Source organism: Podarcis cretensis (genome assembly GCF_951804945.1).
Source record: "Podarcis cretensis genome assembly, chromosome: 12".
NCBI lineage: Eukaryota > Metazoa > Chordata > Lepidosauria > Squamata > Lacertidae > Podarcis > Podarcis cretensis.
Genome location: NC_137181.1, coordinates 18,027,544 through 18,053,137, shown reverse-complemented (window position 1 = coordinate 18,053,137; position 25,594 = coordinate 18,027,544). Strand labels below are relative to the sequence as shown.

At 43.8% G+C, this 25,594-nt stretch overlaps 1 protein-coding gene across 1 annotated transcript in view; it reads left to right on the top strand.

Annotated features, from left to right (window-relative positions):
- CCNY (cyclin Y) overlaps positions 1–25,594 on the top strand; it is a 107,311-nt gene that overhangs the window by 60,740 nt on the left and 20,977 nt on the right. Inside the window, exons 2-5 of the mRNA XM_079947021.1 lie at positions 4,812–4,886; positions 11,848–11,882; positions 21,538–21,638; positions 23,633–23,668. Of these exons, the coding sequence (XP_079803147.1) occupies positions 4,812–4,886; positions 11,848–11,882; positions 21,538–21,638; positions 23,633–23,668 (247 nt within the window). The remainder of the gene's footprint in view (positions 1–4,811; positions 4,887–11,847; positions 11,883–21,537; positions 21,639–23,632; positions 23,669–25,594) is intronic.

Genomic DNA, 25,594 nt, shown 5'->3' with positions numbered 1-25,594 from the left:
CTTCTGCTTTGGTCACTGACCTATGAATGGAAAGTTTGCCTGGCTACATTTCCCTGAAAGTATAGTGCATTTTTAATAGGCACAATCTCATGCCAACTTTTTCCAAACAAGATAAATGGCTCCTGTTTTGACCTTTGGCATGAACTTAAGGAAATGCCTGGCAGTTTGATTTGTGTGCCCAAACCATATAATAAGGTGATTTACAGCTGCTTACATCATGATTGCCATCCTTGCATTGCCAACTTTTCCCCATCTATCCCTTTTTCTGTACCTTTAACATCAGGTGATAGTGTGCATGCTCGTGCTTTAAAATAAAATTCCCAGGCTGACTTCTGCTGTGAAAGGCAAAAGAACAGATCAGACTGGTCCCTTCCTCCCCAGTTAGTTTGCAGATCACGGCACAAAGGAGAGGACCATTTTCTCACATTGCCCTGCATTTGCTGCTAAGTGTACATTCAATAGGGAACTGCAGCTACTCCTGACTTCCTGGGGACCATAGGGGACACCTGTGTCTGAAAACACTCATTTGCCAAAGTCACACGCTTCTCCTTTTAGGTGCGCTCATGAAAACATAATGCATGAAGACGTCCTGTATCATTTAGAGAATCATCCAGCAAGTAAATTGGGTGTTCATTCCTGCCCAAGTTGGCAAATCCCTGTCACTTCCAATTCATTTCCCAATTCTTCCTTGTGGACCTCTCAAGGAGAAAACTGGGATAATATCCCATTCTCCCCATGCAATGAGTCTTTTACACGGAGAAGCATTCAGACATGTAAACCCTGCCCCTACGCAGTATAAAGTGGTACAGTCCAGAGCAAACTAGTAGCAGGTATTATTTCTGCATGCTTGTGTGAATCCACCATAAATCATGGCTGGCAAAATAAATTATGTGATGTGGTGTTGACGACCTCAGCATTTGCTTACGTCTTGCAAATGGCAACCAGTGAAGTGGAAAAGGGTCAGGGAAATGCTAAGTGGGATGATGTTGGGTCACAAGCCTTCTTCCACTATATATTACTGGGGAGATGTGGGTCAGCAGCCATGTGTCCCTCGTTATTTCTAGTTCAGGCCTTTTAAGCAGCATAGATTACACGGAACTCAACAGCTTGCTACTGTAGAGGGAGTAAACTGAGATTCTCAACAGCTTTGACTCTTACCATAATAGTGGAGGTATTCAGAATGGGTCCGCCTTTAATACCACAGAGCCTAGGGCTTGCCGATCAGAAGATTGGCGGTTCGAATCCCCGCAACGGGGTGAGCTCCCGTTGCTCAGTCTCTGATCCTGCCAACCTAGCAGTTCAAAAGCACGTCAAAGTGCAAGTAGATAAATAGGTACCACTCCGGTGGGAAGATAAATGGCATTTCCGTGTGCTGCTCTGGTTCGCCAGAAGCTGCTTAGTCATGCTGGCCACATCGGGGTTCACAATTTAGCGGAACCACCTGCAACATCGGGGCCCAGTACGGGCCATGTGTTCTCCTGCAATGATTTTGCAAAGTTTTTTGCAGATAAAATCGCTCAGATTCGGGAAGAAGTAGACTCCACCGTGGGAGCAGTGCCGGGGCGGGAGAGTGCTAGAGTTCTGTCTAGTCAAGTTGAGTGGGATCAATTCCAATCTGTTACCTCCGAGGATGTGGACAGGCAGCTTGGACGAGTGAAACCAACCACCTGTCTCCTGGATCCTTGCCCATCCTGGCTTATAAAAGCTAGCCAGGAAGGACTGGGCGATGGGCTTCGTGGGGTGGTGAATGCTTCCCTCCGTGAGGGAGCCTTCCCAGACCCGCTGAAAGAGGCGGTTATTAAACCGCTTCTTAAAAAAAACATCTTTAGATGCGGCCACGATGGCCAACTATCGCCCAGTCTCAAATCTTCCATTCTTGGGCAAGGTGATTGAGCGAGCGGTTGCCGAACAACTCCAGGCACGCCTGGAAGAAGCGAACCATTTGGATCCCTTCCAGTCGGGATTCAGGCCTCATCATGGGACTGAAACTTGCTTGGTCACACTGGTTGATGATCTCCGGCGGGCTAGGGACAAAGGTGAGAGCTGTTTCCTAGTTCTGCTGGATCTCTCAGCGGCATTTGATACCATTGACCATAACATCCTTCTGGACCGTCTTGAGGGGCTGGGAGCTGGGGGCACTGTCATACAGTGGTTCCACTCCTTCCTCCTGGGCCGTGTTCAGAAAGTGGTGGTGGGAAATGAGTGTTCAGACCCCTGGGCTCTCACTTGTGGGGTGCCTCAGGGTTCTGTCCTCTCCCCCATGCTTTTCAACATCTACATGCAGCCACTGGGAGAGATCATCAGGAGGTTTGGGCTGGGTGTTCATCATTATGCGGATGATACCCAGCTCTACCTCTCTTTTAAATCAGAACCAGTGAAGGCGGTGAAGGTCCTGTGGGTTGGAGGATGGATGGTGGCTAACAGATTGAGGTTGAATCCTGACAAGACAGAAGTACTGTTTCTGGGGGACAGGAGGTGGGCGGGTGTGGAGGATTCCCTGGTCCTGAATGGGGTAACTGTGCCCCTGAAGGACCAGGTGCGCAGCCTGGGAGTCATTTTGGACTCACAGCTGTCCATGGAGGCGCAGGTCAAATCTGTGTCCAGGGCAGCTGTTTACCAGCTCCATCTGGTACGTAGGCTGAGACCCTGTCTGCTTGTGGACTGTCTCGCCAGAGTGGTGCATGCTCTGTTTATCTCCCGCTTGGACTACTGCAGTGCACTCTACGTGGGGCTACCTTTGAAGGTGACTCGGAAACTACAACTAATCCAGAATGCGGCAGCTAGATTGGTGACTGGGGGTGGCCGCCGAGACCATATAACACCGGTCTTGAAAGACCTACATTGGCTCCCAGTACGTTTCCGAGCACAATTCAAAGTGTTGGTGCTGACCTTTAAAGCCCTAAACAGCCTCGGTCCAGTATACCTGAAGGAGCGTCTCCACCCCCATCATTCTGCCCAGACGCTGAGGTCCAGCGCCGAGGGCCTTCTGGTGGTTCCCTCATTGCGAGAAGCAAAGCTACAGGGAACCAGGCAGAGGGCCTTCTCGGTAGTGGCACCCGCCCTGTGGAACGCCCTTCCAGCAGATGTCAAAGCGATAAACAACTACCTGACATTCAGAAGACATCTTAAGGCAGCCCTGTTTAGGGAACTTTTTAACGTGTGATATTTTACTGTATTTTTGGTTTCTATGGAAGCCGCCCAGAGTGGCTGAGGAGGCCCAGCCAGATGGGCGGGGTATAAATAATAAATTATTATTATTATTATTATTATGACCTGGAAGCTGTATGCTGGCTCCCTTGGCCAGTAAAGTGTGATGAGCGCCGCAACCCCAGAGTCATCTGTTACTGGACCTAACGGTCAGGGGTCCCTTTACCTTTACCTTAATACTTAGCTACAAGTCAGCCATTAAGCTGGTGGGAGGTAGCTGGGGAACCTTCATTGACTGTGTGTGAACCTATTCATTGCTGTGTGACTAGATTAGAAATGAGCTATTGAAAACCACCCTTATTCTTTCTCCTCTCCTGTGTGTGTTCCTCATACATAGGAAGTGGACGTAAATGGAAATGCACCTTTTTTTGCCCACATATGTGTTGACCTATTTTTAAACTCAGAAGGAGTTACCCTTCTTTAGCAACCGCATTGCATTTAGCAATCACTCAGCTAATAGTCACTCAGTGCCGCATCATTACTTACAGCGGTTTAAGTCTTCTGCAGCGGGTGGGTAGAGGTACACTCATAAAAATGTGCGATACTCAATTCCATGCTTTTCAGGTTGTTTTAGTCCCAATGCATCTTGTAATGGTTATAAGGGGTTACTTGTGCGTAAGTTGCCGTCACTTTTGGCTAGAGTGCCTGGCTAACCATGCCTTTGCTGACAGCCCTCACTCCGTGGCCGTTCAGTCGCTTGCAGAATCCGTCAGTGGGTGTTTCTTGAACCTCTTTCAGCATAAAAGCTGTTTGATGCCAAGTCTCCGCCTACTCTCCCTGCGCGGGACTCTTCTGCGCAAGGAAGGAGTAGGCAGAGGCGTGCCCATGCTCTCCCCACTAGTCTTGGGTGAAGAGTCTTGGAGATCTCTCTCCGAATCCTCCATCTCCCTCCCTTCTCTACTGGTGTTACGCTGAATTCCTTCCCCCCTGCTGGTCCCCTCTCCTGCATTGCTTTGGAGCCTTGCCTCCACCTCTTGCTCTGATGTCAGTTCCCTGACACATCTCATCCTGCTTTGGTCATTACTCTTGAGTTGGTAATGCAAATAAGAGAATTTTGGGGAAAGGGCTGTAGCTCAGGGCAGGGTGTCTGCGTTCTATGTAGAAGCTCCTGTGTTCAATCTCAAGACAGTGTTGACAACATGGAGCCACATGGACCTGGTGGTCTTGACTCAGTATAAGTCAGCTTCCTAGGTTCCTGTATCTCTTAACTCAGGCTAACCAGGAAAAAACAACAGCCACTCATTATGGGATTTGGTGAAACAAAGATTAATAATATTATTCCTCCCTATTAGTGAAGTGGGTATATTACTTGCTAGGCATCAGAACAGCGGGAGGGCAGTATGTTGGATCTTGCCAGCTGTCAGTTCCATATCTGAAAATGATCTGACAGTATTTGGTGTCCTTATATGAACGATTTGCACAATACATGTTTATGCTGCAGTACAACTGATTTTTGCAACTACAAATCCTGCTTGAAAATATATCTGAATAGACTCAGCTCTTTAAAAAGAATTGGATGTAGGAGTAGGGTCTCAAGGCCAAAGTTACTTAAATATGGACTCACGTGGGGCATTATTTTAACGTTATCTCTTTTTTCTTTCAAGATCTGAACATGGAGTTTAACCCATCAGATCATCCACGGGCCAGCACAATCTTCCTCAGCAAATCTCAAACAGACGGTAAGTCACCAGTCTTATTATACAAACAACAAAAGATTCATGTGCACTTTATAACATACGCTTCATGCATAGTTTATAATATGCATATAGCCCTATTGCAAGACCATACCTGATAACAATTTGGATAGATAATTAGCTATTATATTTATTTTATTTAAAAAGCTGTGGTTTGTGGCTGACCTGCTATTCAGAGTGGGCCACTGGCTTGGATTGTTTTAACAGCAGCATCAGAAATGGAAATTAACCATGCAAGTCTTTCATCCTAAACATGTTCAGGATCCTAAACATGTTTAGCATGAGAGTCTTATTGACTTATTTTCATTTTTAGGACTTTAACAAAATGATCTGTGAGAGAGAAATAATCTTGACTTATCTTGAGGCATAAATCTGAACTCTGTTTTTAAAGCATTCCATCAGCTAGTTGGCTTAATGCAATCTGATAAATGAGGGCCCCATACACACATAATCCTTTTTCCAAGACCACTTATGCGCCTATGTGCTATTGATTCTCAATAAGGGCTATATTTCATAGCAAATTGTTATGTTTAGACTACTGGATTATTTATTTAGATTCTCTCCCCCCCACAATCCTTTGTGTTTATCAACAATTAATCTTTTCCCATTATACAGACACAATTGTATAGTTAAGTGTTTTGAAATTGATGTATTGTAGCATAGAATTCTCACATATTAACTCGATACAAATCTTCCTTTTGAAAAGACTGTGGAGTAAGGTCTCACTTTGTTCTTAAGTTGTTGTGCTTTATATGAACCCATCTATTTAGGCCGGTGAGGACCAAGTACATCTACAAAGACTGGTCCTCTCTTGTACCAAATAGGCTGAGAGACAGTTCTTTTGCTCAAGGCACTGTTGCTTTGCAAGGACCTGAAGCTACTTGCAACAAATTTTCCACTGGACCACACAGACTCATGTTGTAAATGATGACTTGTTTTACAAAACAGGGAAGAGTTACTTATTGGAAACTTTAGGAATAATTTTTCAACAAGTTAGTTCAGTTAGAGAGGCCTCAGAGCTGAGGTGGTTGATTTATAGTATTTTGCTTGCAGGCTGCACATTTTAAAAATAAAACAGTCTTTCTCCTTGCACTCATTGATCAGTGGAGTCGAACATCATCATTTATTAGTCTGGGTTTCTACAGCACCTGGAAATTAACAGTATTTGCCTTAGAGTGAACCTTGATGCAATCAGTGGAGGGAGATTCATTTACTGTTGGCTTATTCAATCTGTAGTGCTGGGCCTCAGTGATGATAGTTCCCCCTTGTTCTGAAGCTGTCAGGTATAATAAATGGCAATCATTTTGTCTCTGAAATGTTTTCTAGATATCCTTGACAAAAGTCAACCCTCTGTTAAGTCTTCTCTACCCCTGCTGTGATAGCATGTCCTGATACATAGCTGTCAACGTTTCCCTTTTCTTGTGAGGAACCTTATTTGGAATAAGGGAATTTCCCTTAAAAAACGGAAACATTGACAGCTATGTCCTGATATCACAAGCCAGTTCTGAGGTGTGGTGGCTCTGGGAAATAAGCTGTGCCCCCCCAACCTAGTGGACCCTCAAGGGAAAGAAAGATAGAGGTGCCTGCTGCATATTATGTTGCTGAATGCCAAGGACCAAGCTGACCACTGCCACCCTTCTCTGCATTCAGCCCAATGCTCAGCAGAAAGTTACCAGTGGCTGCTGCAGCTTCCACCATCTTTGTTTTCCAAGAATGCATCTATAATTGGCTGGTGTGTGTCTGCTAGAGATATTCACAAAACAATTGCATCAAGACAGGGAATAAGCTCTACAAGAGGGTAATGAAAGCCGTCCCCAATATGTTTTGGACTACATGCTGGCAGAGGCTGAGGGGGTTGGAGTTCAAAACTTATGGAGAGCTCCAGGTTGGGAAAGACTGATACAGAGGTATATGATTTCAAAAAGAGAATTGTTTTTCTGTGCAGTGTTTTCTTATGACTTAATGCAAGAGGAGCATTGGGAAATCAGGACTATATCCAACTGTGTTCTACACAGTGTAGGCCCATTGGAATACAGACCATTAATTTTAGTGGGTCTGTCCTGAATTGAACCAACATGGAATACAACCCTCGGTGTGCCATGTGTGATCTCTAAAATCCTTTTAACACTTATGTAACCTTTAGTGGTTGCTGAAACAGAGATGAATCCCAATGGGGGAATGATTTCAGTAAACCCTTCTGCACCATGACAACACCCTTCAGTGGAAGGGTAGAAGAAGCACAGTATAACAATAGATTTGGCTGCAGGATAGTTTCACTAAAGACCGACTCATTTCCTCCACTCTTAATGGAGTGTGAAAGAAGGATCACAATTGCCTGGTACCAAGACAAGTAAATTACACAGTTTGGTTAACCACAGAATGTCATATTGATCAGTTGGGGCAACAGGAACAAGCTTACTTTCACTTTCACTTTCCAGTGCCCATTTACAGCATTGCACTTGCTTATGTTGGCCTCCCTTCTATATCATCAGGTAGTCTGACTTTGTGGTACCATGTTATTCTAATGTTCTGTGTGCAAGTCCTCATTGGCTAAGATCGTGAAATGAAGTAGGATTGGCAACAAAATCTAGAATTGGCAACAAAACACTTGGGAGATAACCAATACAAATAGACATGAGAAGTGTGAATGGTCAGAAAAATATTGGGCTAAGCTGAAAAAATTCACAGGCAATATCATCATGAATTCCAGTTTCTGGAAACCTCAGAAGGGGTAGACTGCTCTTGTGCTCAGTTCCTGCTTGTAGGTTTCTCACAGGTATCTGGTTGGTCAATGTGAGAACAGGATGATGGACTAGATGTGCTCTAGCAGGCTTTTCTTATGTTCTAGGTTTTCACATCAGAAATGTTTGTAAATGAACATTTGGTGCAGTCTTGCAGTTTTGTGATTTGTTATTCCAGCGTCAGCTGGGAATATTGCATTCCAGTGATTGTAAAACTGGATTATTTTGCGGACCATTGTTCCAATTCTGGTTTTCTTTACAATCTACCACAGTCTTACATTAACGCCCAGAGTGTGAACAGCTTCTCAATTATAAAACACCTTTATAATCAAGTGTAGTTTTCCTGTACTTGCAGAGTTAAATCAAATGGAAAGCACTGCTACGCAGTGGATTACTTCCTAGGTTTGTTTTTGGATGTCAGTTGATCAGGATACTACTGTCTAGGCCTGGGCAATATCTGGTTTTCAACATCATGATATATATCACCAGCTAAACATCACGATATACGGATCCCGAGGTTTCTGCAACCTGAGGACCGCTTCTGCGCATGTGCAGACCGCTTCTGCGCATGTGCGCACAGTGAAACCCGGTAAAATACTTCTGGGTTTGCCACACACGCATCCCAAAGTTTACGTAACCAGAAGGTTACATTAACGGAGGTACGACTCTATATCGCCCAGCCCTACTATCGTCCTTGTCCAATTTTGTTGTAGCTTTAAGAACAACTTCCACTTAGAAGAATTTTCCTTGGGGCAGGGAGATAGCCTGTGCTTTGCAACACTCTGTAATTGCTGTGAAAAGCCAGCCAGACGCCTAGTTGCATGCTGGTTCTGGTCTTCTGTGTGGACCTCTGCAAGCCAATGTAGGCTGACCAAGTGCCAGTACTGCAGGAGTTGGGAGTGCTAAAATATATACCAAGTACCTGAAACCTGTTGAAAGATGGCCTAAGGCAAAACAAAAAAGAAGCAACTTTTCCTACAGCCTACTCAGATTATAGGCACTGGGTCAAAACAGATTAGCCTGGGATTTGAATAAACAGTGGTTATGATTTTTATTGTTGCCGCTGGAATTTTACTAATTATGCTGTTTTGTTGTTGCATGATGCTTCCTGCTGCTATGTTGACTTTGTTTTTGTAACTTTGGACACTTTTATAATCATGTTTTGCTGTGTTTAGATTTCTTAGCTGTTGTGCTTTTAATTGTGGATGTTTTTTATTTATTTAAAAAGGTGGAATACAAATAAATAAAATAAATATATATTGGGCTTTCTGACATTTGTCAGAGGGATTTGGGTTCTGTGCTGTTGCTCTGAGGAGACCATGGCTATATATATGCCCATTTCTGATCCTCTGGATTGCAGCCCGCATCTTTGTATAATAAACTGGAACATCTTTTATTGTTGTGCAGCCTCTCGCTCCCGAAATGCTGCTCAGAATTTCTAAATTTAGGCCGTGCCTGCAAAAATATGTGAAATTCCATTCCCAAAATAAAACCGGTGGCATTGTGGAAGCCAGAGAAGAGCAGTTGGCAAGTAGGCTCTGGTGTTAGGAACAAATTCAGGTTGCATTTGAATTTGCTAGTTGCGCACAAAACAGTTTGAGATGCATGTGGTGCTCTCATTTGAAGCCGAGGGATTAGCAGAGTCAGAAGAAGAGCATGATGCAGGTCCAGGAATAAATTTTAAAGTTGCAGTGGAAAAGGAAAAAAGTGAAACGGAACTCTGAACAGGAATGAGGTGATAACAGGGCATAATCCCAGCATGGGACTCACAGGCAGTAACCCCCTGGACCTGCTCCTCGTCATCGTCAGTGCTTTATTTGAAAGAAAGAAAAAGTAGGTGACGATACATACACCCCTCTCCCACCCTTTCCCCTTTGCCTACCTCCTCTGCTGCTGCCACTGCTTCTCACCTCCTGGAGGCATTTTGGTGCAACCGACAGTGTGGTGTGGCCAGAACGACCATTTCCTTGACATGCAGGCCACTTCAGCTATGCCACTTAGTGGTAGAACAAAGCAGTCCTCCTCTACCACAAAATGGCATGCCCAGAGTGGCCCACATCAGTGATGATGATGAAGAGCCACTGCAGGAGTTAGTGATAATTATGGTGAGGAGGTGGACTCACTGTGGAAGCGGGCTCCATGGAGTCCTTAAGGGTAAAGGGGACCCCTGACCATTAGGTCCAGTCGTGGCCGACTCTGGGGTTCCGGTGCTAATCTCGCTTTATTGGCCAAGGGAGCCAGCATACAGCTTCTGGGTCATGTGGCCAGCATGACTAAGCCGCTTCTGGCGAACCAGAGCAGCGCACGGAAACGCCGTTTACCTTCTCGCCGGAACGGTACCTATTTATCTACTTGCACTTTGATGTGCTTTCAAACTGCTAGGTTGACAGGAGCAGGGACCAAGCAACGGGAGCTCACCCTATCGCGGGGATTCGAACCGCTGACCTTCTGATCGGCAAGTCCTAGGCTCTTTGGTGTAACCCACAGCGCCACCCGCGTCCAAGTGCCCTTAAAAACAAAACCATTCAAGCAGGGTGGAGCAAGGCCAGTTAAGGCTGTGGCAAGTACAGGAGGTGTGGCCTGTGTACAGTCCCGAGGGCCACATAGAGAGGCCTGCATTTTGCTCCCAGGCCTGAGCTTCCCAACCCTTGCCCTAGAGCAATGTTGTTCGCCTTGGAGTACATTCTGTGGATGCACCGCTTTAGATTTAGCCCCCTCCCTGCTTGCTTGCCTCAATTGAGTGAGATTGTGCTTGTTTGTTGCCAGTATGCACTTGTCAGCTTGAAAAGACCAAAGAAAATTCCACTTTTCATTTTAAGAGTTGAGGAGAAACCGAGTCAGCTTTTCTTTGAACTCGTGTAGTCCTTTGCTTAGATCAGTACCAGACAATTCCCTTAACTAGAAGAAACTAGAAGCTTTTATTTCTGTACTAAATTATTTAAAAGCTATCAAAATGCAAGAGGTTGTAATTGATGTGTAATTATTAACTCAAGGATATTGCCTTTTGTCCTTTTGAAGTCTCCCACTAAAATTGTCTCTTACACACTGCACAAAAGACTACAGAAAAGCACAATAATAAGGAAAAAGTGCCTTTTCTCCCTTAATTTTAATGCTGCTTAATTTCACCCTACGGCACTAAAAACCTTAACAGTTAAACTACACTTTCAGAAATTAGAACTGGGCACTTGGCTTTAAAAATAAAGCAAATTAAGAAACCATAGAATGCAATTTTTGTTGGTTGTTGCAGCAGCTTGTCAGCTGAACTTTTCAACCTGGATTTGATTGTATTCAGTTTCATTGAGGCTTGCAGCCTTACACCTGGGAGCTGGTCCCTTTGAATTCTGGCTTACTTCTGAGTATACTCATAGAGTGTTGCACTGTTAATGCCTGCTTTTTTCATCATGCACCATCTTTTCAGCTAGGTGTCCCTGGCACCTAAATAAAACAGATAATTATTGCATTTTGTTCTAAGGTCACCATGTGGTCAGCATGAGATGATATGAGATATGTTCAAGAATTCTTGTGGGGAGCAGGGGTGGAACTCTTGTAGGTGTGGGGACTCTAGAATGTTGGTTATATGTCCTGCATCAGCCATTCATTGGATTGGCATCAGCGCACTTTTTGGATCTACAGCAGCAAGGATACAGATGAAGGAAAGGGGATGGTGGAGTGAAGTAGTCCTGAATGAAATAGTTTGAGGTTCTGGAGGCAGCTTGTGTCTAATTTGGTATCAAAAACTTTTGGTTTGTCTTTTTAGCATATTGAAATATTTGAAATTGATCTGCAAGGATGTTTATTAACGGGTAAATCTCAATGTCTGTTAACATTTTCACATTGTTAAAAACACATTTAATTGGCAGGTGCCATTCGAGTACATCAAAAGCTTTCTTAGAGTTTATAACAAAGTTCCAATTAAACTAAATGGGCTGTGCTTTTTTTTGTTTTGTTTATAAGCATTTATGAACCATCTAATGTTTAAACATCTCAAAGCAATGTACAACATAACATTAGCACCATTTAATTTAGAAAGCAGAATTTTAATACACCTTGTTTTACTTTACACATGCCAAGCATTTGATTATTCACTAACTTAGCATTGAATTTAGTTTTTTCATTTTCCAATGATAGATTCTGTGGTTGGGAGAGTTAACTAAAATCAAACAAATTCATATAACATTCCTACAATGTGTTTTGTGTTTTCACAGTGAGAGAAAAGCGGAAGAGTCTCTTTATAAACCACGTAAGTGAAAAAAATGCAACTTTTTCTGGCTGAATAGCATGTTTTGAGTTTACACTATTAAATCTAAAAGTCTGGTTTTCAAGCAAATCAGCTGTCTAAATGTATAGCCAGTGGAGTGCCAAAAGTTATTTAGAGACTGTAGAAGGAGACCTCCTGTATTATAGGAATCTGTTGCAGAAGCCTATGGCAAGGAAGTGTGCAAAAAATACATTTTAGATGCAGTTTTAGACTGGAGATGCCCTTTTCTTATCACTTCTTCTTGCCACATATTAGAACAGAAAAGTAGGGTAACGAGGCTAAATGAGCTGAATGGTTTTGCAGATGAATTTTAGGCTCAGTTGTGAATAGTATACATATATCTACATTATCATTTTTTCTCAGCAAAATGCATTCAACTTGAGACCTGATCTGTTGCCATCTTGCTGTGTAGTCAAGCAAAGCAGTAATTTAAATATGCATGTGTCATCTATCATGATTGGTTATCTGTGCTCCAATAACCTGTTATATAGACTGTTGCAATGTGCTGTCGTCAGTGGGGCTACCCTTGAAAAAGTTCCAGAAGCTGTGACTGCTATTGAATGCTGCTGCCTGGCTGGTTTTAGGGTCAGCGAGAGGGAATTATCTCCACCCTAATTCTTAAAACACTATACTGGCTGCTAGTGTATCTGCTTGACTTGATTCAAGGTGTTCATACAAAGCCCTGAATGACTTGGGGCCCAAGGATTTGAAGGAGCACCTTTCTCAGTATCTTCTGACCCGACTTTGTGATCAGTGGGAAGTCCTCTGATCGTGGTTCCATTAGTGAAGGTGGCAAAGAGGACAGCCACACAAGGCAGAACATTCTTCATGGCAGTGCTCCACCTATGGAACTCCCTCCCATGAGAAATCTGCTTATTCCCCATTCCGGCTCCTTTCAGGCACAATTTGAAAGCTCACCTTTTATCCATGCCTTTGGGTATGATTTGTGTTAGGGGAGTATTTTCTGCTTCTGCTATTTTTACAGACGAGAATCTAGTTGATGTTTCAGGTGTTTTAAGATTAATGAATTGTTTTATGAGGTTAACAGCCCTGTGCTTCCTTTTGGGAAGAAGGTTGGGATATAATATAATAATAATAATAATAATAATAATAATAATAAAATGGAACTTAAGTGCTTGTATTTTTAGTGAAGGGTATGTACCTAAGTACTAAACATTTACTAACTGGTGGTCCTAGGATTAGGTGAGACTCCTTTGTTATCAGGGTTTAATACGAATGTGTTGCGTTTTCTCTCTTTCTCTTCCTCCCTCCCTTCCCCAGTACCCCCCACCCAGCTCCTAGAAACTTACATAATATTAAACCTAATATCTGGCCTTTTCCGAAATATATAAATGTAGGTGAAACTCCAGCAAGCGAAAATTCATCTTTTGACAACAGTCCATATGCTTTCCTCATAAATATACTGTTTTGCAGAACCAGGGAGAAATATGAAAAAAAATATCTTTTAAAACCTGAGAGCAGCTTCTCCTGTTTTCTTTTCCTTACCCCCATGTTGATATAAGTAATTTTGTTAATGTGTTTGCAGTTTCATTTTTTCTGCTTGCGCTCTCTCTCTCTCTCTCTCTCTCTCTCTCTCTCTGTGTGTGTGTTTGTGTGTTTGTGCGTGCTTAGGAGTTGTAGCATGCAGAGAGGTTAACTCTTTGCTCCTGGTGCTGCCTTCTTGTTGAAAATCACCCCCTGATGTTGTTGTTTGCTGAACTTCCATATCACGTCAGCCAAAATTCATAAAGCCTCATCTTCCTTCTTCCCTTCCCTTCCCTTCCCTTCCCTTCCCTTCCCGCCCCGCCCCGCCCCGCCCCGCAGTGGTGCTCATTAAAGGATGAATAAATAAATAATATCAGACCTGCTGAAGGAAGGAAGCAACTTAAATGTAATCAAGGTAGCTGAGTCATTTAGGACAGTAATTCTGAAGAACACTTTGGCTTCCCCATGCTCCTGAGCTAGTGTAACGAAGGATTTCTAGCTGGAGCCAAGATGCTACAAGGTCTTTTCAGCAAACAGTATATGTCAGTGGCTTCTCTCTTTAAAAAAAATCTGTGGTGGATATTAGCCCTCTACTAAAATGAGTTTGACATTGCATTGTCTAGGGTTAAGATGGGCTATTTTCTGATAACTGATATAAATTAATAGTTGTACCTGCACATAATGTGAAGAAGCCATTGTTTGTTTAACCATGGCTCGGTCAGCAAACTGCAAGTTGTCACAGATAGGGTTGACCTAGCCATCAGGCAAAGTAATTACCTTAGTTGGCAGGTGCTGGGGAGCAGTGACAGCAACCCTCTGGCTGTTCCCCCTAAGCCCTCAGCCATTCCCCTCTATGGGATGAAAGAGCTGTGTATGCTAAATTGCCTGTCCTGACACTACCCAAACTGGCCTACTGACTTTAGGTGCTATGAAGGATGTTATCCTGCCACCAGTGTTGAAAGAAGATTCAGCTGCCTGTCCAGGCAGCATCTTTAGATGGAATGAGGAAGGGCACCATCTTACCCTTTGCATCAGTTGGCAAAATATCTTGACTCTGCTCTGCTTGCAGATGAGCGAACAAACCATAGCTTGTTCTTCCAAAGTTTGTTTTTTCCAGCCGTCCCCCATCTACTTCTAGTCTACTCACGGTGTTATTTTCCAGTTGCTCTTACCTTGTGCCTTTGCAGCTTGGCAAGCATCCGGGTTGGATGGCCAAGTAATACATGGTTAAGCAAAGGCTCTTGGGTTTGGACATAATTCCAAACCCTAGTGAAAAAAAGGCCAAGATTTGTATGGATCAGAGCCAGTTTTGGACTGTGTTGCCTCACTGAATAAAGCATATCATACTTGAAAATGACTCCTTGCCTTGTGGTGCTTTTTTATATGGTGCTTAAAGTCTGAAGTATTCTGATCTCAACTGCTGTTTGTTTTGTCTCTCCAAACCTTTTCATACTCCTTTTTTTCAACCCACCTGGTTTTTTGATACTGTGTCATCTGTTATTCGGCTTTCAGTACTTTGGGTAGAGATATCAAGGCTTTTCCCTCCCACCCCCGCACACAACTTAAAATACCCCAGATTCTGTTAACATTAGAATAAAAATTGTGAGCCATAAAGGAATTGATAAAACAGCAAAGTGAACTACAAGTGCTTCTGAGCTTGTCCATTTTAAAAATCTTTTTATCAGTGACTCTCAGGCTGCTGACTGTTCTGATTTTGATAAGAGGCATTCTGCTGAAGATTAGAGCTGTTCAGACATTTCCCCCACAAAAAATAAAATAAAGTAGAATAGCTGCTACAACAGAGCTAAACAGTGGGGCTTTGAAAGTTCAAAAATGATGCACAGTGGTGAACCTGTGTGCCAAATAGCAGCAGCAATATATCTCCAGAGTTCCAAATGCGTTGTGGCAAAGACAAAACAAGAAAATGCCCCTAGCAATAATGTCAGAACTTTGGTTCCTGGTCATTTCCTTTGTGGTTTTCTTTTGTGATTTAAAGGCCACTTGAAAGCAGGTGTTGGGGAAGGTTACTCTTGTTTTCCAAGCTGTGCCTTTTTTCTCAGTTTCTGGCAAATGCAACTTGATCCTCAAAACACAAACCACTGCTTCCATTTTCTCTGCCTGCTGTCTTACAATGCTTTCCACAACCACAGCTTGTGATCTTGAGGCCCTGTTCAGATACTACTTACTGGGCCCAGGGTAGGCCGGAAGCAGTGTAGCTATAGGCCGGTTCCAGAGGCAGAGTATTTGGAAGGCTGGAAAGTGGGAACTTAGGTTGGCAGGATGTTTTTATCCGGGGATAAGTTGATGAAACTGAAGAGCAATTGGTCCTCAAGGCTGACACTTCTTAGAACCAGGAAAAGCTGCATTGGTCCACTAGATCATCTGTTGGGGCATCTGATACTGCGTAGCGGTGACCCTGGGTCCCAGTTCAGCCCTAAAATCCTTCAGCAGGCATGCTGCTTTGGTGCCCCCAGAAGGGAAGGTGCTTGAATCTGGCTGGTAAGGCTGCTGATTTGATACCCAAATTTCCTTTTGTGGCTTTAGATGGCTCTGCCATTGCTGATAGGAAAGCGAAAGTTTCCTTCCTGGCTTGTAAGTTTGCTTGACTCTGCCGACACAAGTTCCAGCTCCTACCTTGGCAGCACAGGAACTGCATTTCAACTGATACAGAAAAATAGGTGTGGTTGGCTTTTGCTGCCCAACTCCCCAAGGGAGTGAGTCCCCTAAGTCCATGATCGGTCAGAGATGAATGAATGGAGGCAGGATGCAGTGAAAGCAATGCAGATATTTATTTTCTGTTGCAATAGAGTTCCCTCCCCTCCTAGCAAGGAGGCAAGAGAGACCCAGAACCAAGAAGAAGCATCTCTCTTAAGGGTTTGCATTTTGGAGTGGAGAAGAAGGACATTCCCTCTACACTCCTTAAAGGGAGTGAAAGGCGGGATATCAAATCCAAACGCTGCTGCTGCAAACAGTCAGAAATGACATCACACATAAGGTGGGGTTTCTGTGGCTCAGGCAGGCCAAGGTGGGATATCCCTGAGGATTTAGCAAGTTTCACATAGTTCCAGACACAGTTTACACAAAACATGAGCGTTTGATAAGACAATCAGAGTGCCTGTCAAACATCCTTCAGTGCAGAGTATCTGGGCAAACAATGAAAATCAATACAAAGGAGGTTCATAGATACAGGAGAGGAATCTCTTCAGGAACTTTCCCATGTTCTCAGGCAAGGGGGATTAAGGAGGTAGAGGAAATATCTAGAGTCTTTAGAAGAGCCAAGATGGCTTTTGGATTGCTCTCCTGTACTATCATTGGTATAGGGACGCAGGTGGCGCTGTGGGTTAAAGCCTCAGTGCCTAGGACTTGCCGATCGAAAGGTCGGCGGTTCGAATCCCTGCGGCGGGGTGCGCTCCCGCTGCTCGGTCCCAGTGCCTGCCAACCTAGCAGTTCGAAAGCACCCCCGGGTGCAAGTAGATAAATAGGGACCGCTTCCCAGCGGGAAGGTAAACGGCGTTTCCGTGTGCGGCTCTGGCTCGCCAGAGCAGCGATGTCACGCTGGCCACGTGACCCGGAAGTGTCTCCGGACAGCGCTGGCCCCTGGCCTCTTAAGTGAGATGGGCGCACAACCCCAGAGTCTGTCAAGACTGGCCCGTACGGGCAGGGGTACCTTTACCTTTACCTTTTACTATTTTAGACATGTGGTTTGTATACTTATGTATGTGTGTTTTACCTTGTGCAATTCCCAACATTTATTCTATATTCCTATAACACCACCCACAGCCATGGACTCTCCCACGCCCTGGGATCTGTACTTCATCCTTTTCAAACTTGGGACGCAATGCCCAGCAGTCCATTTGTTACATTCTCCTGATGGTAATGGTGTGGGAAGAAGGCAATTGCCAGACTTCTGAGACATGAGGTCCAGAGTGGATGGACCTTTGGTCAGAACCAGTGGGGCTCTTCTTTCCTTCTGAAATAATGTAGAAACAACTTCTACCAATATTTTCTTGCAGTCAGATCAGGGCCAGCTGCACTGGGGGGTTTGTGAGAGGGTGGAGGGCTTGACATGAGACCCTCTGGTGACCTCCTTTCCATGCTGTAGGCCCTCTGCATGAAGGTGCGGAGCCTCTCCCCCTCCTATATATTTCCTCTGGAGGCACAGTAAGGGCACAGTAATACCAGCCACAGCTCAAAAGGAGGAGGAAGAGGAGGAGGGGTGTGTGGTAGTGGCACTCTACCAACATATACCAGTCAACTGTCATTATATTTGCCCACAAGGGTATCACCTAATGACATTTGGCCTGAGTCCGGTTATTGCAGGTTCATTATGCATGTTTTTAGACTGCAATCATTTGCAGTAGGCACCCATCCAGCAGACACGAGCTGAACCGGAGCCAAGGCTGCCACTTCCTCTTGTGCTAGTAGTCCTGGCTTCATTTTGGTTTTTATTTATTTTTACAAAAAGGTATCTTGAAGGAGCACAGGGGAGATGGTGATGATGATTGTATTTAAGTAGCCAACACCCTTTCTTCAGCTTACCAGAGTCTCTATAAGCCTGTAAGCTTATCAGATTGTTACCAGCTTATCAAAGTCTCTAAGCCTGGAAGCAATGTTCCCAGAGACTTAAAAAAAACCTTCACAGCAACTTTTCCCAGAATCTGATGAAGGTTTTCGGAGTTGCCTTGGTTCATAATGAACAGCACTTCAAGAAATCTTCACCAGTTTGCTGGATAAAGGTTGTTTGTAGTCTAGATGTGGGGTTGGATTAGATGACTCTCAGGATCCCTTCCAACTCAACATTTCTTACTTCTATGGGAAGATGGAAATAAAGAAGGAAATAGTGGAAGAGGAGAGTAGAAGCCCAGGAGATCTAGGAAAGCAATTATCTCTAAAGCCCCTTAATAGTTTTGGATAAAGCAGCAGTGGACTTGGTGCCCACGCTTTCTGTCAAACTTTTTTTTTTTTAGAGTTGTTGGTTTGTGCTTTTGTATTTTATGTTTTTCCTCCATAAGTGCATGGTGCATCTCGGAGCAGTGCAAGTTGGCTCCCCTATACTGTAATTCCAGAGCAGTTATTTCTCTCATTCTTCCTAATACAGTGTGCTTTTTAAAAAGGCAATGTGGAAAGGACAACTGAGAGGTGCTGATGTTTGTTGGCATCATGCAAAAGTGTCAGAAATAAATACTGTTGTGGTAGCATTGAAGATAGCAGTGCCATAGAGTTCATGCTCAATTGAAATAGTTTCTGCAGGTCTCAGTACTGCTTATCTTAAGACCAGTGGGTCTCAAACTGTATAGGGAGGACACAAAGTTCCAGGGAGGGTTGGGAGCCAGAAACAAGTGAAGCCTTTCTCCCACCACTGTTCACGATCAAGGTAGATGGAACATCTTTCCCAGTATGGGGTTCCTCATTGATCCATAAAATTTGTAGCATTGTCTATGCAAGACGGTAACTCAATATAAAAATGCTGCTTTTTACTAATGATGATCCAAATGTGTGGAGTAGCTATACCTCAGTAATAAAGTGCATGTTTTGCGTTTGCAAGGTTCCCAGGTTCACATCCCAGTGTCCCTTGTTCAATTATCTGCAGCAGTAGCCTTAAGAGAGCTGCTACCAGGCAGTATGGACAATATTGGGCTTGAGGTGGACCGGTAGTCCAACACGATATGATTCAGCTTCAATCTGTTCTGTATAAATGTGTTGGATTTTTTTTTTAATGTAGAGCTTTCGATGAGATTTGAATTCAGCTTTTTGCCAGCTTGATCTGTTTTTTCTTCTCTTAAGGGTCAGCCTGTTGGCTCTAATATGTATTCAGAGGCTTAGATGTGTAAAGTAGCAGGTGGTGGGACAGAAGTTGCGAGGCACCTAAGTCATTTCCTTCTTTCATCACAGATAATAGGTATTTCTACAATATTTACACACCATAATCTGATTGCTTAGCACAAAGCCTTTGCCAGCTTGGTGCTCTCCAAATATTTTGGACTACAACTCCCATCAGCCCCAATGATCATGAATAGCTCCACAATTAAGCCTGGTTCACCACTTGCACATTTATTGGCTGCAGCCCTGTGTGGACTGGAGTAGTTTTGTTGTTAACATTCTGAAGATGGGGTAAACCAAGATGACCTCCTTCAAGAAAAATCCCTTTGCTGGATAAACCTCTTTTGTTGTTGTTGGTTTCAAATCTTCCTTTCTTTTGTCTCATGGAGAAGTGTTGACTGTGTACAGAGATGCCTGAAGTTGATTGGGCATGTGGTAGATGTCATAGTCACACATATTGTGTGGTGGTGAAAGGGGCAAAGAAGGCTAATTTGGTTTTTCCATCACATCCTTGAGTAGTTGGTCAGCAGAGCTATTCCATGTGGAGAGTGGACTTACCGTCCTCCTTGCGAATGCTTTGGGTTTCGAGCTCCGCTAACCCAAAAGTAGATGCTCCTGGTTGCAGACTTTGCCCCAGGATGTGAGCGGAAGTCACGTGGCAGCAGCGGGAGGCGCCATTAGCAAAAGCACGCCTCATGTTATGAGCGATTTTGGCTTAATAATGGACCTCCGGAACGAATTAAGTTCATAACTGGAACTTAGGCAATAAAATAACTTGTCGTCTTGTTGAGTTGAATGCTCCCATTATAACAGATTCACAACTTCTTGCCTGGTCTTGTGGGATCAGTTTAATGGTAGACCAAATGCTTGTATAACATGCTCCCTCGACCCCTGTGCATCGTAACTTTATTTAAGCTAGCTGAGTTGGATAGGTGGGTCCGGGAGTGGTTGGTGTGTGTGTGTGTGTTGCCACAGTAACAAATGCTCCTTTTCTGGGTAAGGTGCTACCGCAGGTGGTAGCAGTCCAGCTGCAGAAACTCTTGAAGGAAACTGATTACCGTATATACTCGAGTATAAGCCGACTTTTCCAGCCCATTTTTTATGCTGAAAAAGCCCCCCTCGGCTTATACTCGAGTGAGGGTCCTTTCAGGCTGCTCCGGAGGAATGAGCAGGCCGAAAGCAGCCCTTTTGGGCTGCTTGTTCTTCCTCCGCCGCTGCTGCCACCACCAGGTTTGTGGTGTGGTGAACCGGCTTATACTCGAGTCAATAAGTTTTCCCAATTTTTGTGCTAAAATTAGGTGCCTCGGCTTATATTCAGGTCGGCTTATACTCGAGTATATACGGTATGTTGATTCACTTCAGTATGGGTTCAGGCCTGGTTTTGGGACAAAATCGGTCTTGATTGCTCTGATGGAGGACCTTCTTCCGGAGAGGGACAGCAGCTGGGTTTGCTGTGTGGAGCATCTGTGTGATCAGCTACTGCTGATGAGCTGCTGGGTCAGGTTCACAGTTTTGTTGTTAACATATAAATCCCTGAACAACTATGGACCAAGTTACTTGAAATATAATCGGATCCTGTATAGACCACTTAGATCATTTCAAAAGTTCTACTCCTGATACTGCAGCCTGCAGAATATCATAGGGTGGTGAACAAAAAGCAGGTACATTCTGCTGTTTCCCCTGTAATATAGAATGGCTTTTTATCTCACACACGTGAAATGTCAACTATCAGTTGCTTCAGTCATCTTGTAAAGACCTCTCTTTTTGCCCAGGCTTTTCCTGACCCATAAAACCAGACCCTTAAAAATAATTTACATGAATTCCCCGCATTCCTCCTTTTATTTGTGTTTATATGCTTTTATACTACTGTTTTTGTTTTAATAATATTGTTTGTTGCTTTGTTGTTCTTGTACACCGCTTAGGAAATTTAAAAATACTAAGGGGTTTAGAAATGCCTTTAAAGAAATAAATAATAAGTAAACTAGTTTCTTCAGTCCTTTAGTCATTGTATTTTGAAATGAAAGTGTGGTGGTTGATTCTACTTATGAACCCATGCAAACATTTTGTGTGTGTGTGTGTGTGTGTGTGTGTGTGTGTGTTTGAATCAAATTGTCCCCATTTGCTTTATTGAGCCACTAGCAAAGTCTCATTTCTGTGTGATTCATGAGGTACCCAAGCCCTGAAAAAAAGAATTCCCAGACCCCTGTTGACTTGAGTGTGCCTACGTGTGTGTGCAAGAGACAGAGAGGAACTGTTTACTCAGTGTTGTGCTGTCTAAGGAATGCCTTTGGTCCAACGTCACTGGCACTATTCTTGTATGTTTGCCTTCTAGCATGCTCCTGGTCAACTGAGAAGGAAATACAGTTCCTGTTCCACTATTTTCCTGGATGACAGCACAGTCACTCAGCCCAACCTCAAGTATACAATTAAAAGGTGGGTATGGTGGTGGTTTTTTGTTTTTGTAATTTCTGCATAATTGCTTCTATAACAGAGGCACTCCAAAAGAGGAGGGAGGACCTAATCCAACCTTTCCCAACCTGGTGGGTGCTCTCCAGATGTTTTTGCAGTATATCTCCCATCATCCTTGGCCATTTGGCCATGCAGGCTGGAACTGATGGGAGTTGTAGTCTGAAACAGCTGGATTTGCTTTGAATGAAGCGCTCCAGTAATAAACCACATGCTTGCTGGCTTATTCAGATGTCTGAATGCTTGAAGTCAACATTTGGCTTCAGAAGTCTTCTATGTTTTGTTTTTTTACACATTAAACTAAACACAGGTACAGGCTATCTCTGCACACGTACAGGTGTTTCTGTGAAAGAGTCTTTTTTTCCAGTTCAGCTATTGTGTATACGGCAACACAAGATTGTGTACACATTGAACTTTCCATGTGAATAACTGAGTGTACAGCTCAAGTATGCTGTACCCAAATTGTACACTTGTGAAACTGCTATAGTGAAAGAACTGTGCCATCAATGAACACAAACATTTGTTTTTCCACAAGGAAACCTTTGATTTTGCTGCTGCAGTCAGGTTTTTAGTCATCTGTTCACTTTCAATATGTACATGTGGATGCAAACACACCATAAACCTTTGACCCATTAACATCATTGATGTTTATATTCAAAAGTTGTGGTTGAGCTTTGCAATTACCATGACACCGAAATTCTAGCATATTTGTTTGTAAAAAATAGTGCAAACTTCTAGAAGAGGCATAAATAACCCCTTTGTGTCCTTTCTTCCCTCTCCTCCCCAATTTGCTCCCAAAAGCTTTTGAAACCCCATAAAAGGCAAATCATAGTATAATTGGACCGTGCTGTCTGTGTTAACTCATGATGCATTGGAAAAATAGTGGTTTTCTTGTAAAAGTCCTTTTGAGGAGAAAATCTAGCTAGACACACACACACACACACACACACACACACACGTCTATAAAGGACACAGTGGAAAGTTGCAAGCCCAGATAAGACTAGCAAACAGTAAATTGTTGATAATAGAAGTAGATTGTTGTTCAAGAAGTAGATACTATAAAATATCTTCTCTCTTTTTCTGCTTCCTTTAGGTTTTCTGTTCATCTCCTCTGAACAGTTAGAGCAATAGTTCTTACTGCTTCCTCCTCTAGATTACCTGCTATTATTCCTTTTCCATAGTCAATTGATAAAACTCTTCTCCCCAAACTGATATCCTTATACCAAGTATACCCCCTATTGCTGGTTTGTCTTTCTGTTCTCTCTCTCCCTCCTTCACTCAGTTCAGAAATTGTCCTCCTTGCTGCAATTGCATTTGACCTCTCTGTAAGTTTCTGCGCTGGATCCCTGTCAGTTTCTGCAGTTTGTCCCCTTTTCCCATTCCACTTTTGTTCCTCCCCATTACAACTCCACGGCCTATCCAAAATATTTTGCAAGTCGAAGTATCTACACTTTGCTTGTGGCGCTGCAAATGATATTGGGATGCACTGCTCCAATTGCACTAGATTTGCTGGTGTGCTAGTTTCACTGATGCCCCTAAAAGTATTGCATTCCCAAGCTACCACTTGAACTACTTGCGAGGCAGGTTGACCTGCCCCCCACCCGCCTGATTCTGCTCTCGGCACACAGAAGACCTCTGCCACCGCTGGTGGTTTCAATTCCCTCTCCTCTTTTGAATCAATTTCTTTTAAAATGCGCTTCTCTCAAAGATCTGAAGAAGCACTTTATTTAGTGCTGTGCAGATTGATGGGAGCTAGCCCTGCGTGCTACAGGTTAACATCCACCACTTTGTTTATTGATCCCTGCTCTCTCCCTTGGCAAGAAACGGTTCCTACAGGTTGTCTGAGCCTCCTCGGAAGGTTAAAAATGGTTGTCAAGGCTTAGCAATGTGACTTTGTAGAAAACATTAAATTGGTATCCCAGATCACTAACTCTGTATTTTCACTCTGTTTTCTTTTACAGTGTAGCTCTTGCAATATATTACCACATCAGAAACAGGTACGTTTATGTTGGGAGAACTAATTATTCCCCTGCCCTGCCATTCATTAGTTTCCTCTCACCCTCTGTTTAATTGCCTGTAGTTAACGTGTGCAAGCAATAATACTTGGTGTAAGACCAATTCATATGTTACCTCAGCGGCAACAACAGTTCTCCAGGGCTTCAGATGGGGGTCTTTCTTAGCCCTGTCAGCCGACACCAGAGATTGCACCTGGAACCCTCTACCCTGGCCTTTGACACTTTATGTGTGTGTGTGTGTGTGTGTGTGTGTGTGTGTGTGTGTGTGTATATATATATATATATATATATATATTTCTAGGGCCCATCAAATTGTTGGGACTGTGATTTGTTTTAAACTGTTTTAAATATTGTATTTTGAAATGGCTGCAGTTTGCCCTGGCACCTTATGGTAAAGGGCAGGCAAGAAATCTAAATAAATGATAAAGAGGATTAGGCAAATTTACGGAAGGCGAGGTAATCAGTGGCGGCCAGCCACAATGGCTGTGCTCTACAATGGCATTATGCCTCAGAATATCACTTGATGGTAATTGCAGGTGGGCAGAGTGGTATTGCACTCATGTCCAGCTTGTCCCACAGATATCTGGTCAGGCACTGTGAGAACAGGATTATCTTTACTTATACCCTGCCTTTCCCCCCTAATGGGACTCAAGGCAGCTTACAAAATGCAAGGTGGTTCTTTTAAAACGGGATTCAGAAATAATACAAAACACAAGTGAGTGAGAAGATTAAAGATTTTATTCTAAACAGCAAGCAATATATACATACCAAGCAAGCATCTCAATCTGCCACTTGGAAGCCCTCAAGCGGCGAAGTGACTCCCCAGGTAGCCTCAGGTTGCACGGCCCCACAACTGTCAGTCCGTGCATGAGCTTCTCTCTAAAACTCTGCCCACAACCATCCGATTTATAGATAGCTAGCCTGTGTGGTTTGCCCAACTGGCTACGTGCTTTTATTCATTAGGGACGCAGGTGGCGCTGTGGGTTAAAGCCTCAGCGCCTAGGGCTTGCCGATCGAAAGGTCGGCGGTTCGAATCCCTGCGGCGGGGTGCGCTCCCGCTGCTCGGTCCCAGCGCCTGCCAACCTAGCAGTTCGAAAGCACCTCCGGGTGCAAGTAGATAAATAGGGACCGCTTACCAGCGGGAAGGTAAACGGCGTTTCCATGTGCGGCTCTGGCTCTGGCTCTGGCTCTGGCCAGAGCAGCGATGTCACACTGGCCACATGATCCGGAAGTGTCTCCGGACAGCGCTGGCCCCTGGCCTCTTAAGTGAGATGGGCACACAACCCCAGAGTCTATCAAGACTGGCCCGTACGGGCAGGGGTACCTTTACCTTTACCTTTAGCCTGTGTGGTTTGCCCAACTGGCTACGTGCAGATTATTCATTAGCCAATGCCTCACTTTCTCCAAACAATGTCCAGCATCAAAGAAGGTACCTAGCCCTATCACTTCCTTCTACAGATTAGGACATTAAAGGCTGCTCTCATGCCATCAAAGAATTTAAGAGACAAGGAGAGGAAGAAGGAACAGAGGGCAGGAAGAGGGCAACCGAGTCAGATCACTAACTCCTCGAAATACAATTTTATCTTCCGGATAGATTGCCCATACACAAATAAGAACTGCTAAAAACATAAGAGAAAATCATTTTTAAAAAATTAAACATTAATAGGATTAAAACTTACATGCATTTATAACATCTATTAAAACCATACCAATAATTGAAAGAATGGAATGCCACCAGCCCTTTCATTAAAAGCAGTGAGTTCCCCAAAAGCCTGTCTGAATAAAGCTGTCTTCACCTGCCAGTGGAATGACAGCAAGGGGGGAGCTAGTCTACTTCTCTAGGGAGGGAGTTCCAAAGCCTGGGAGCAGCCACCAAAAAGGCCCTCTCTCATGTCCCCATGTAGCCTG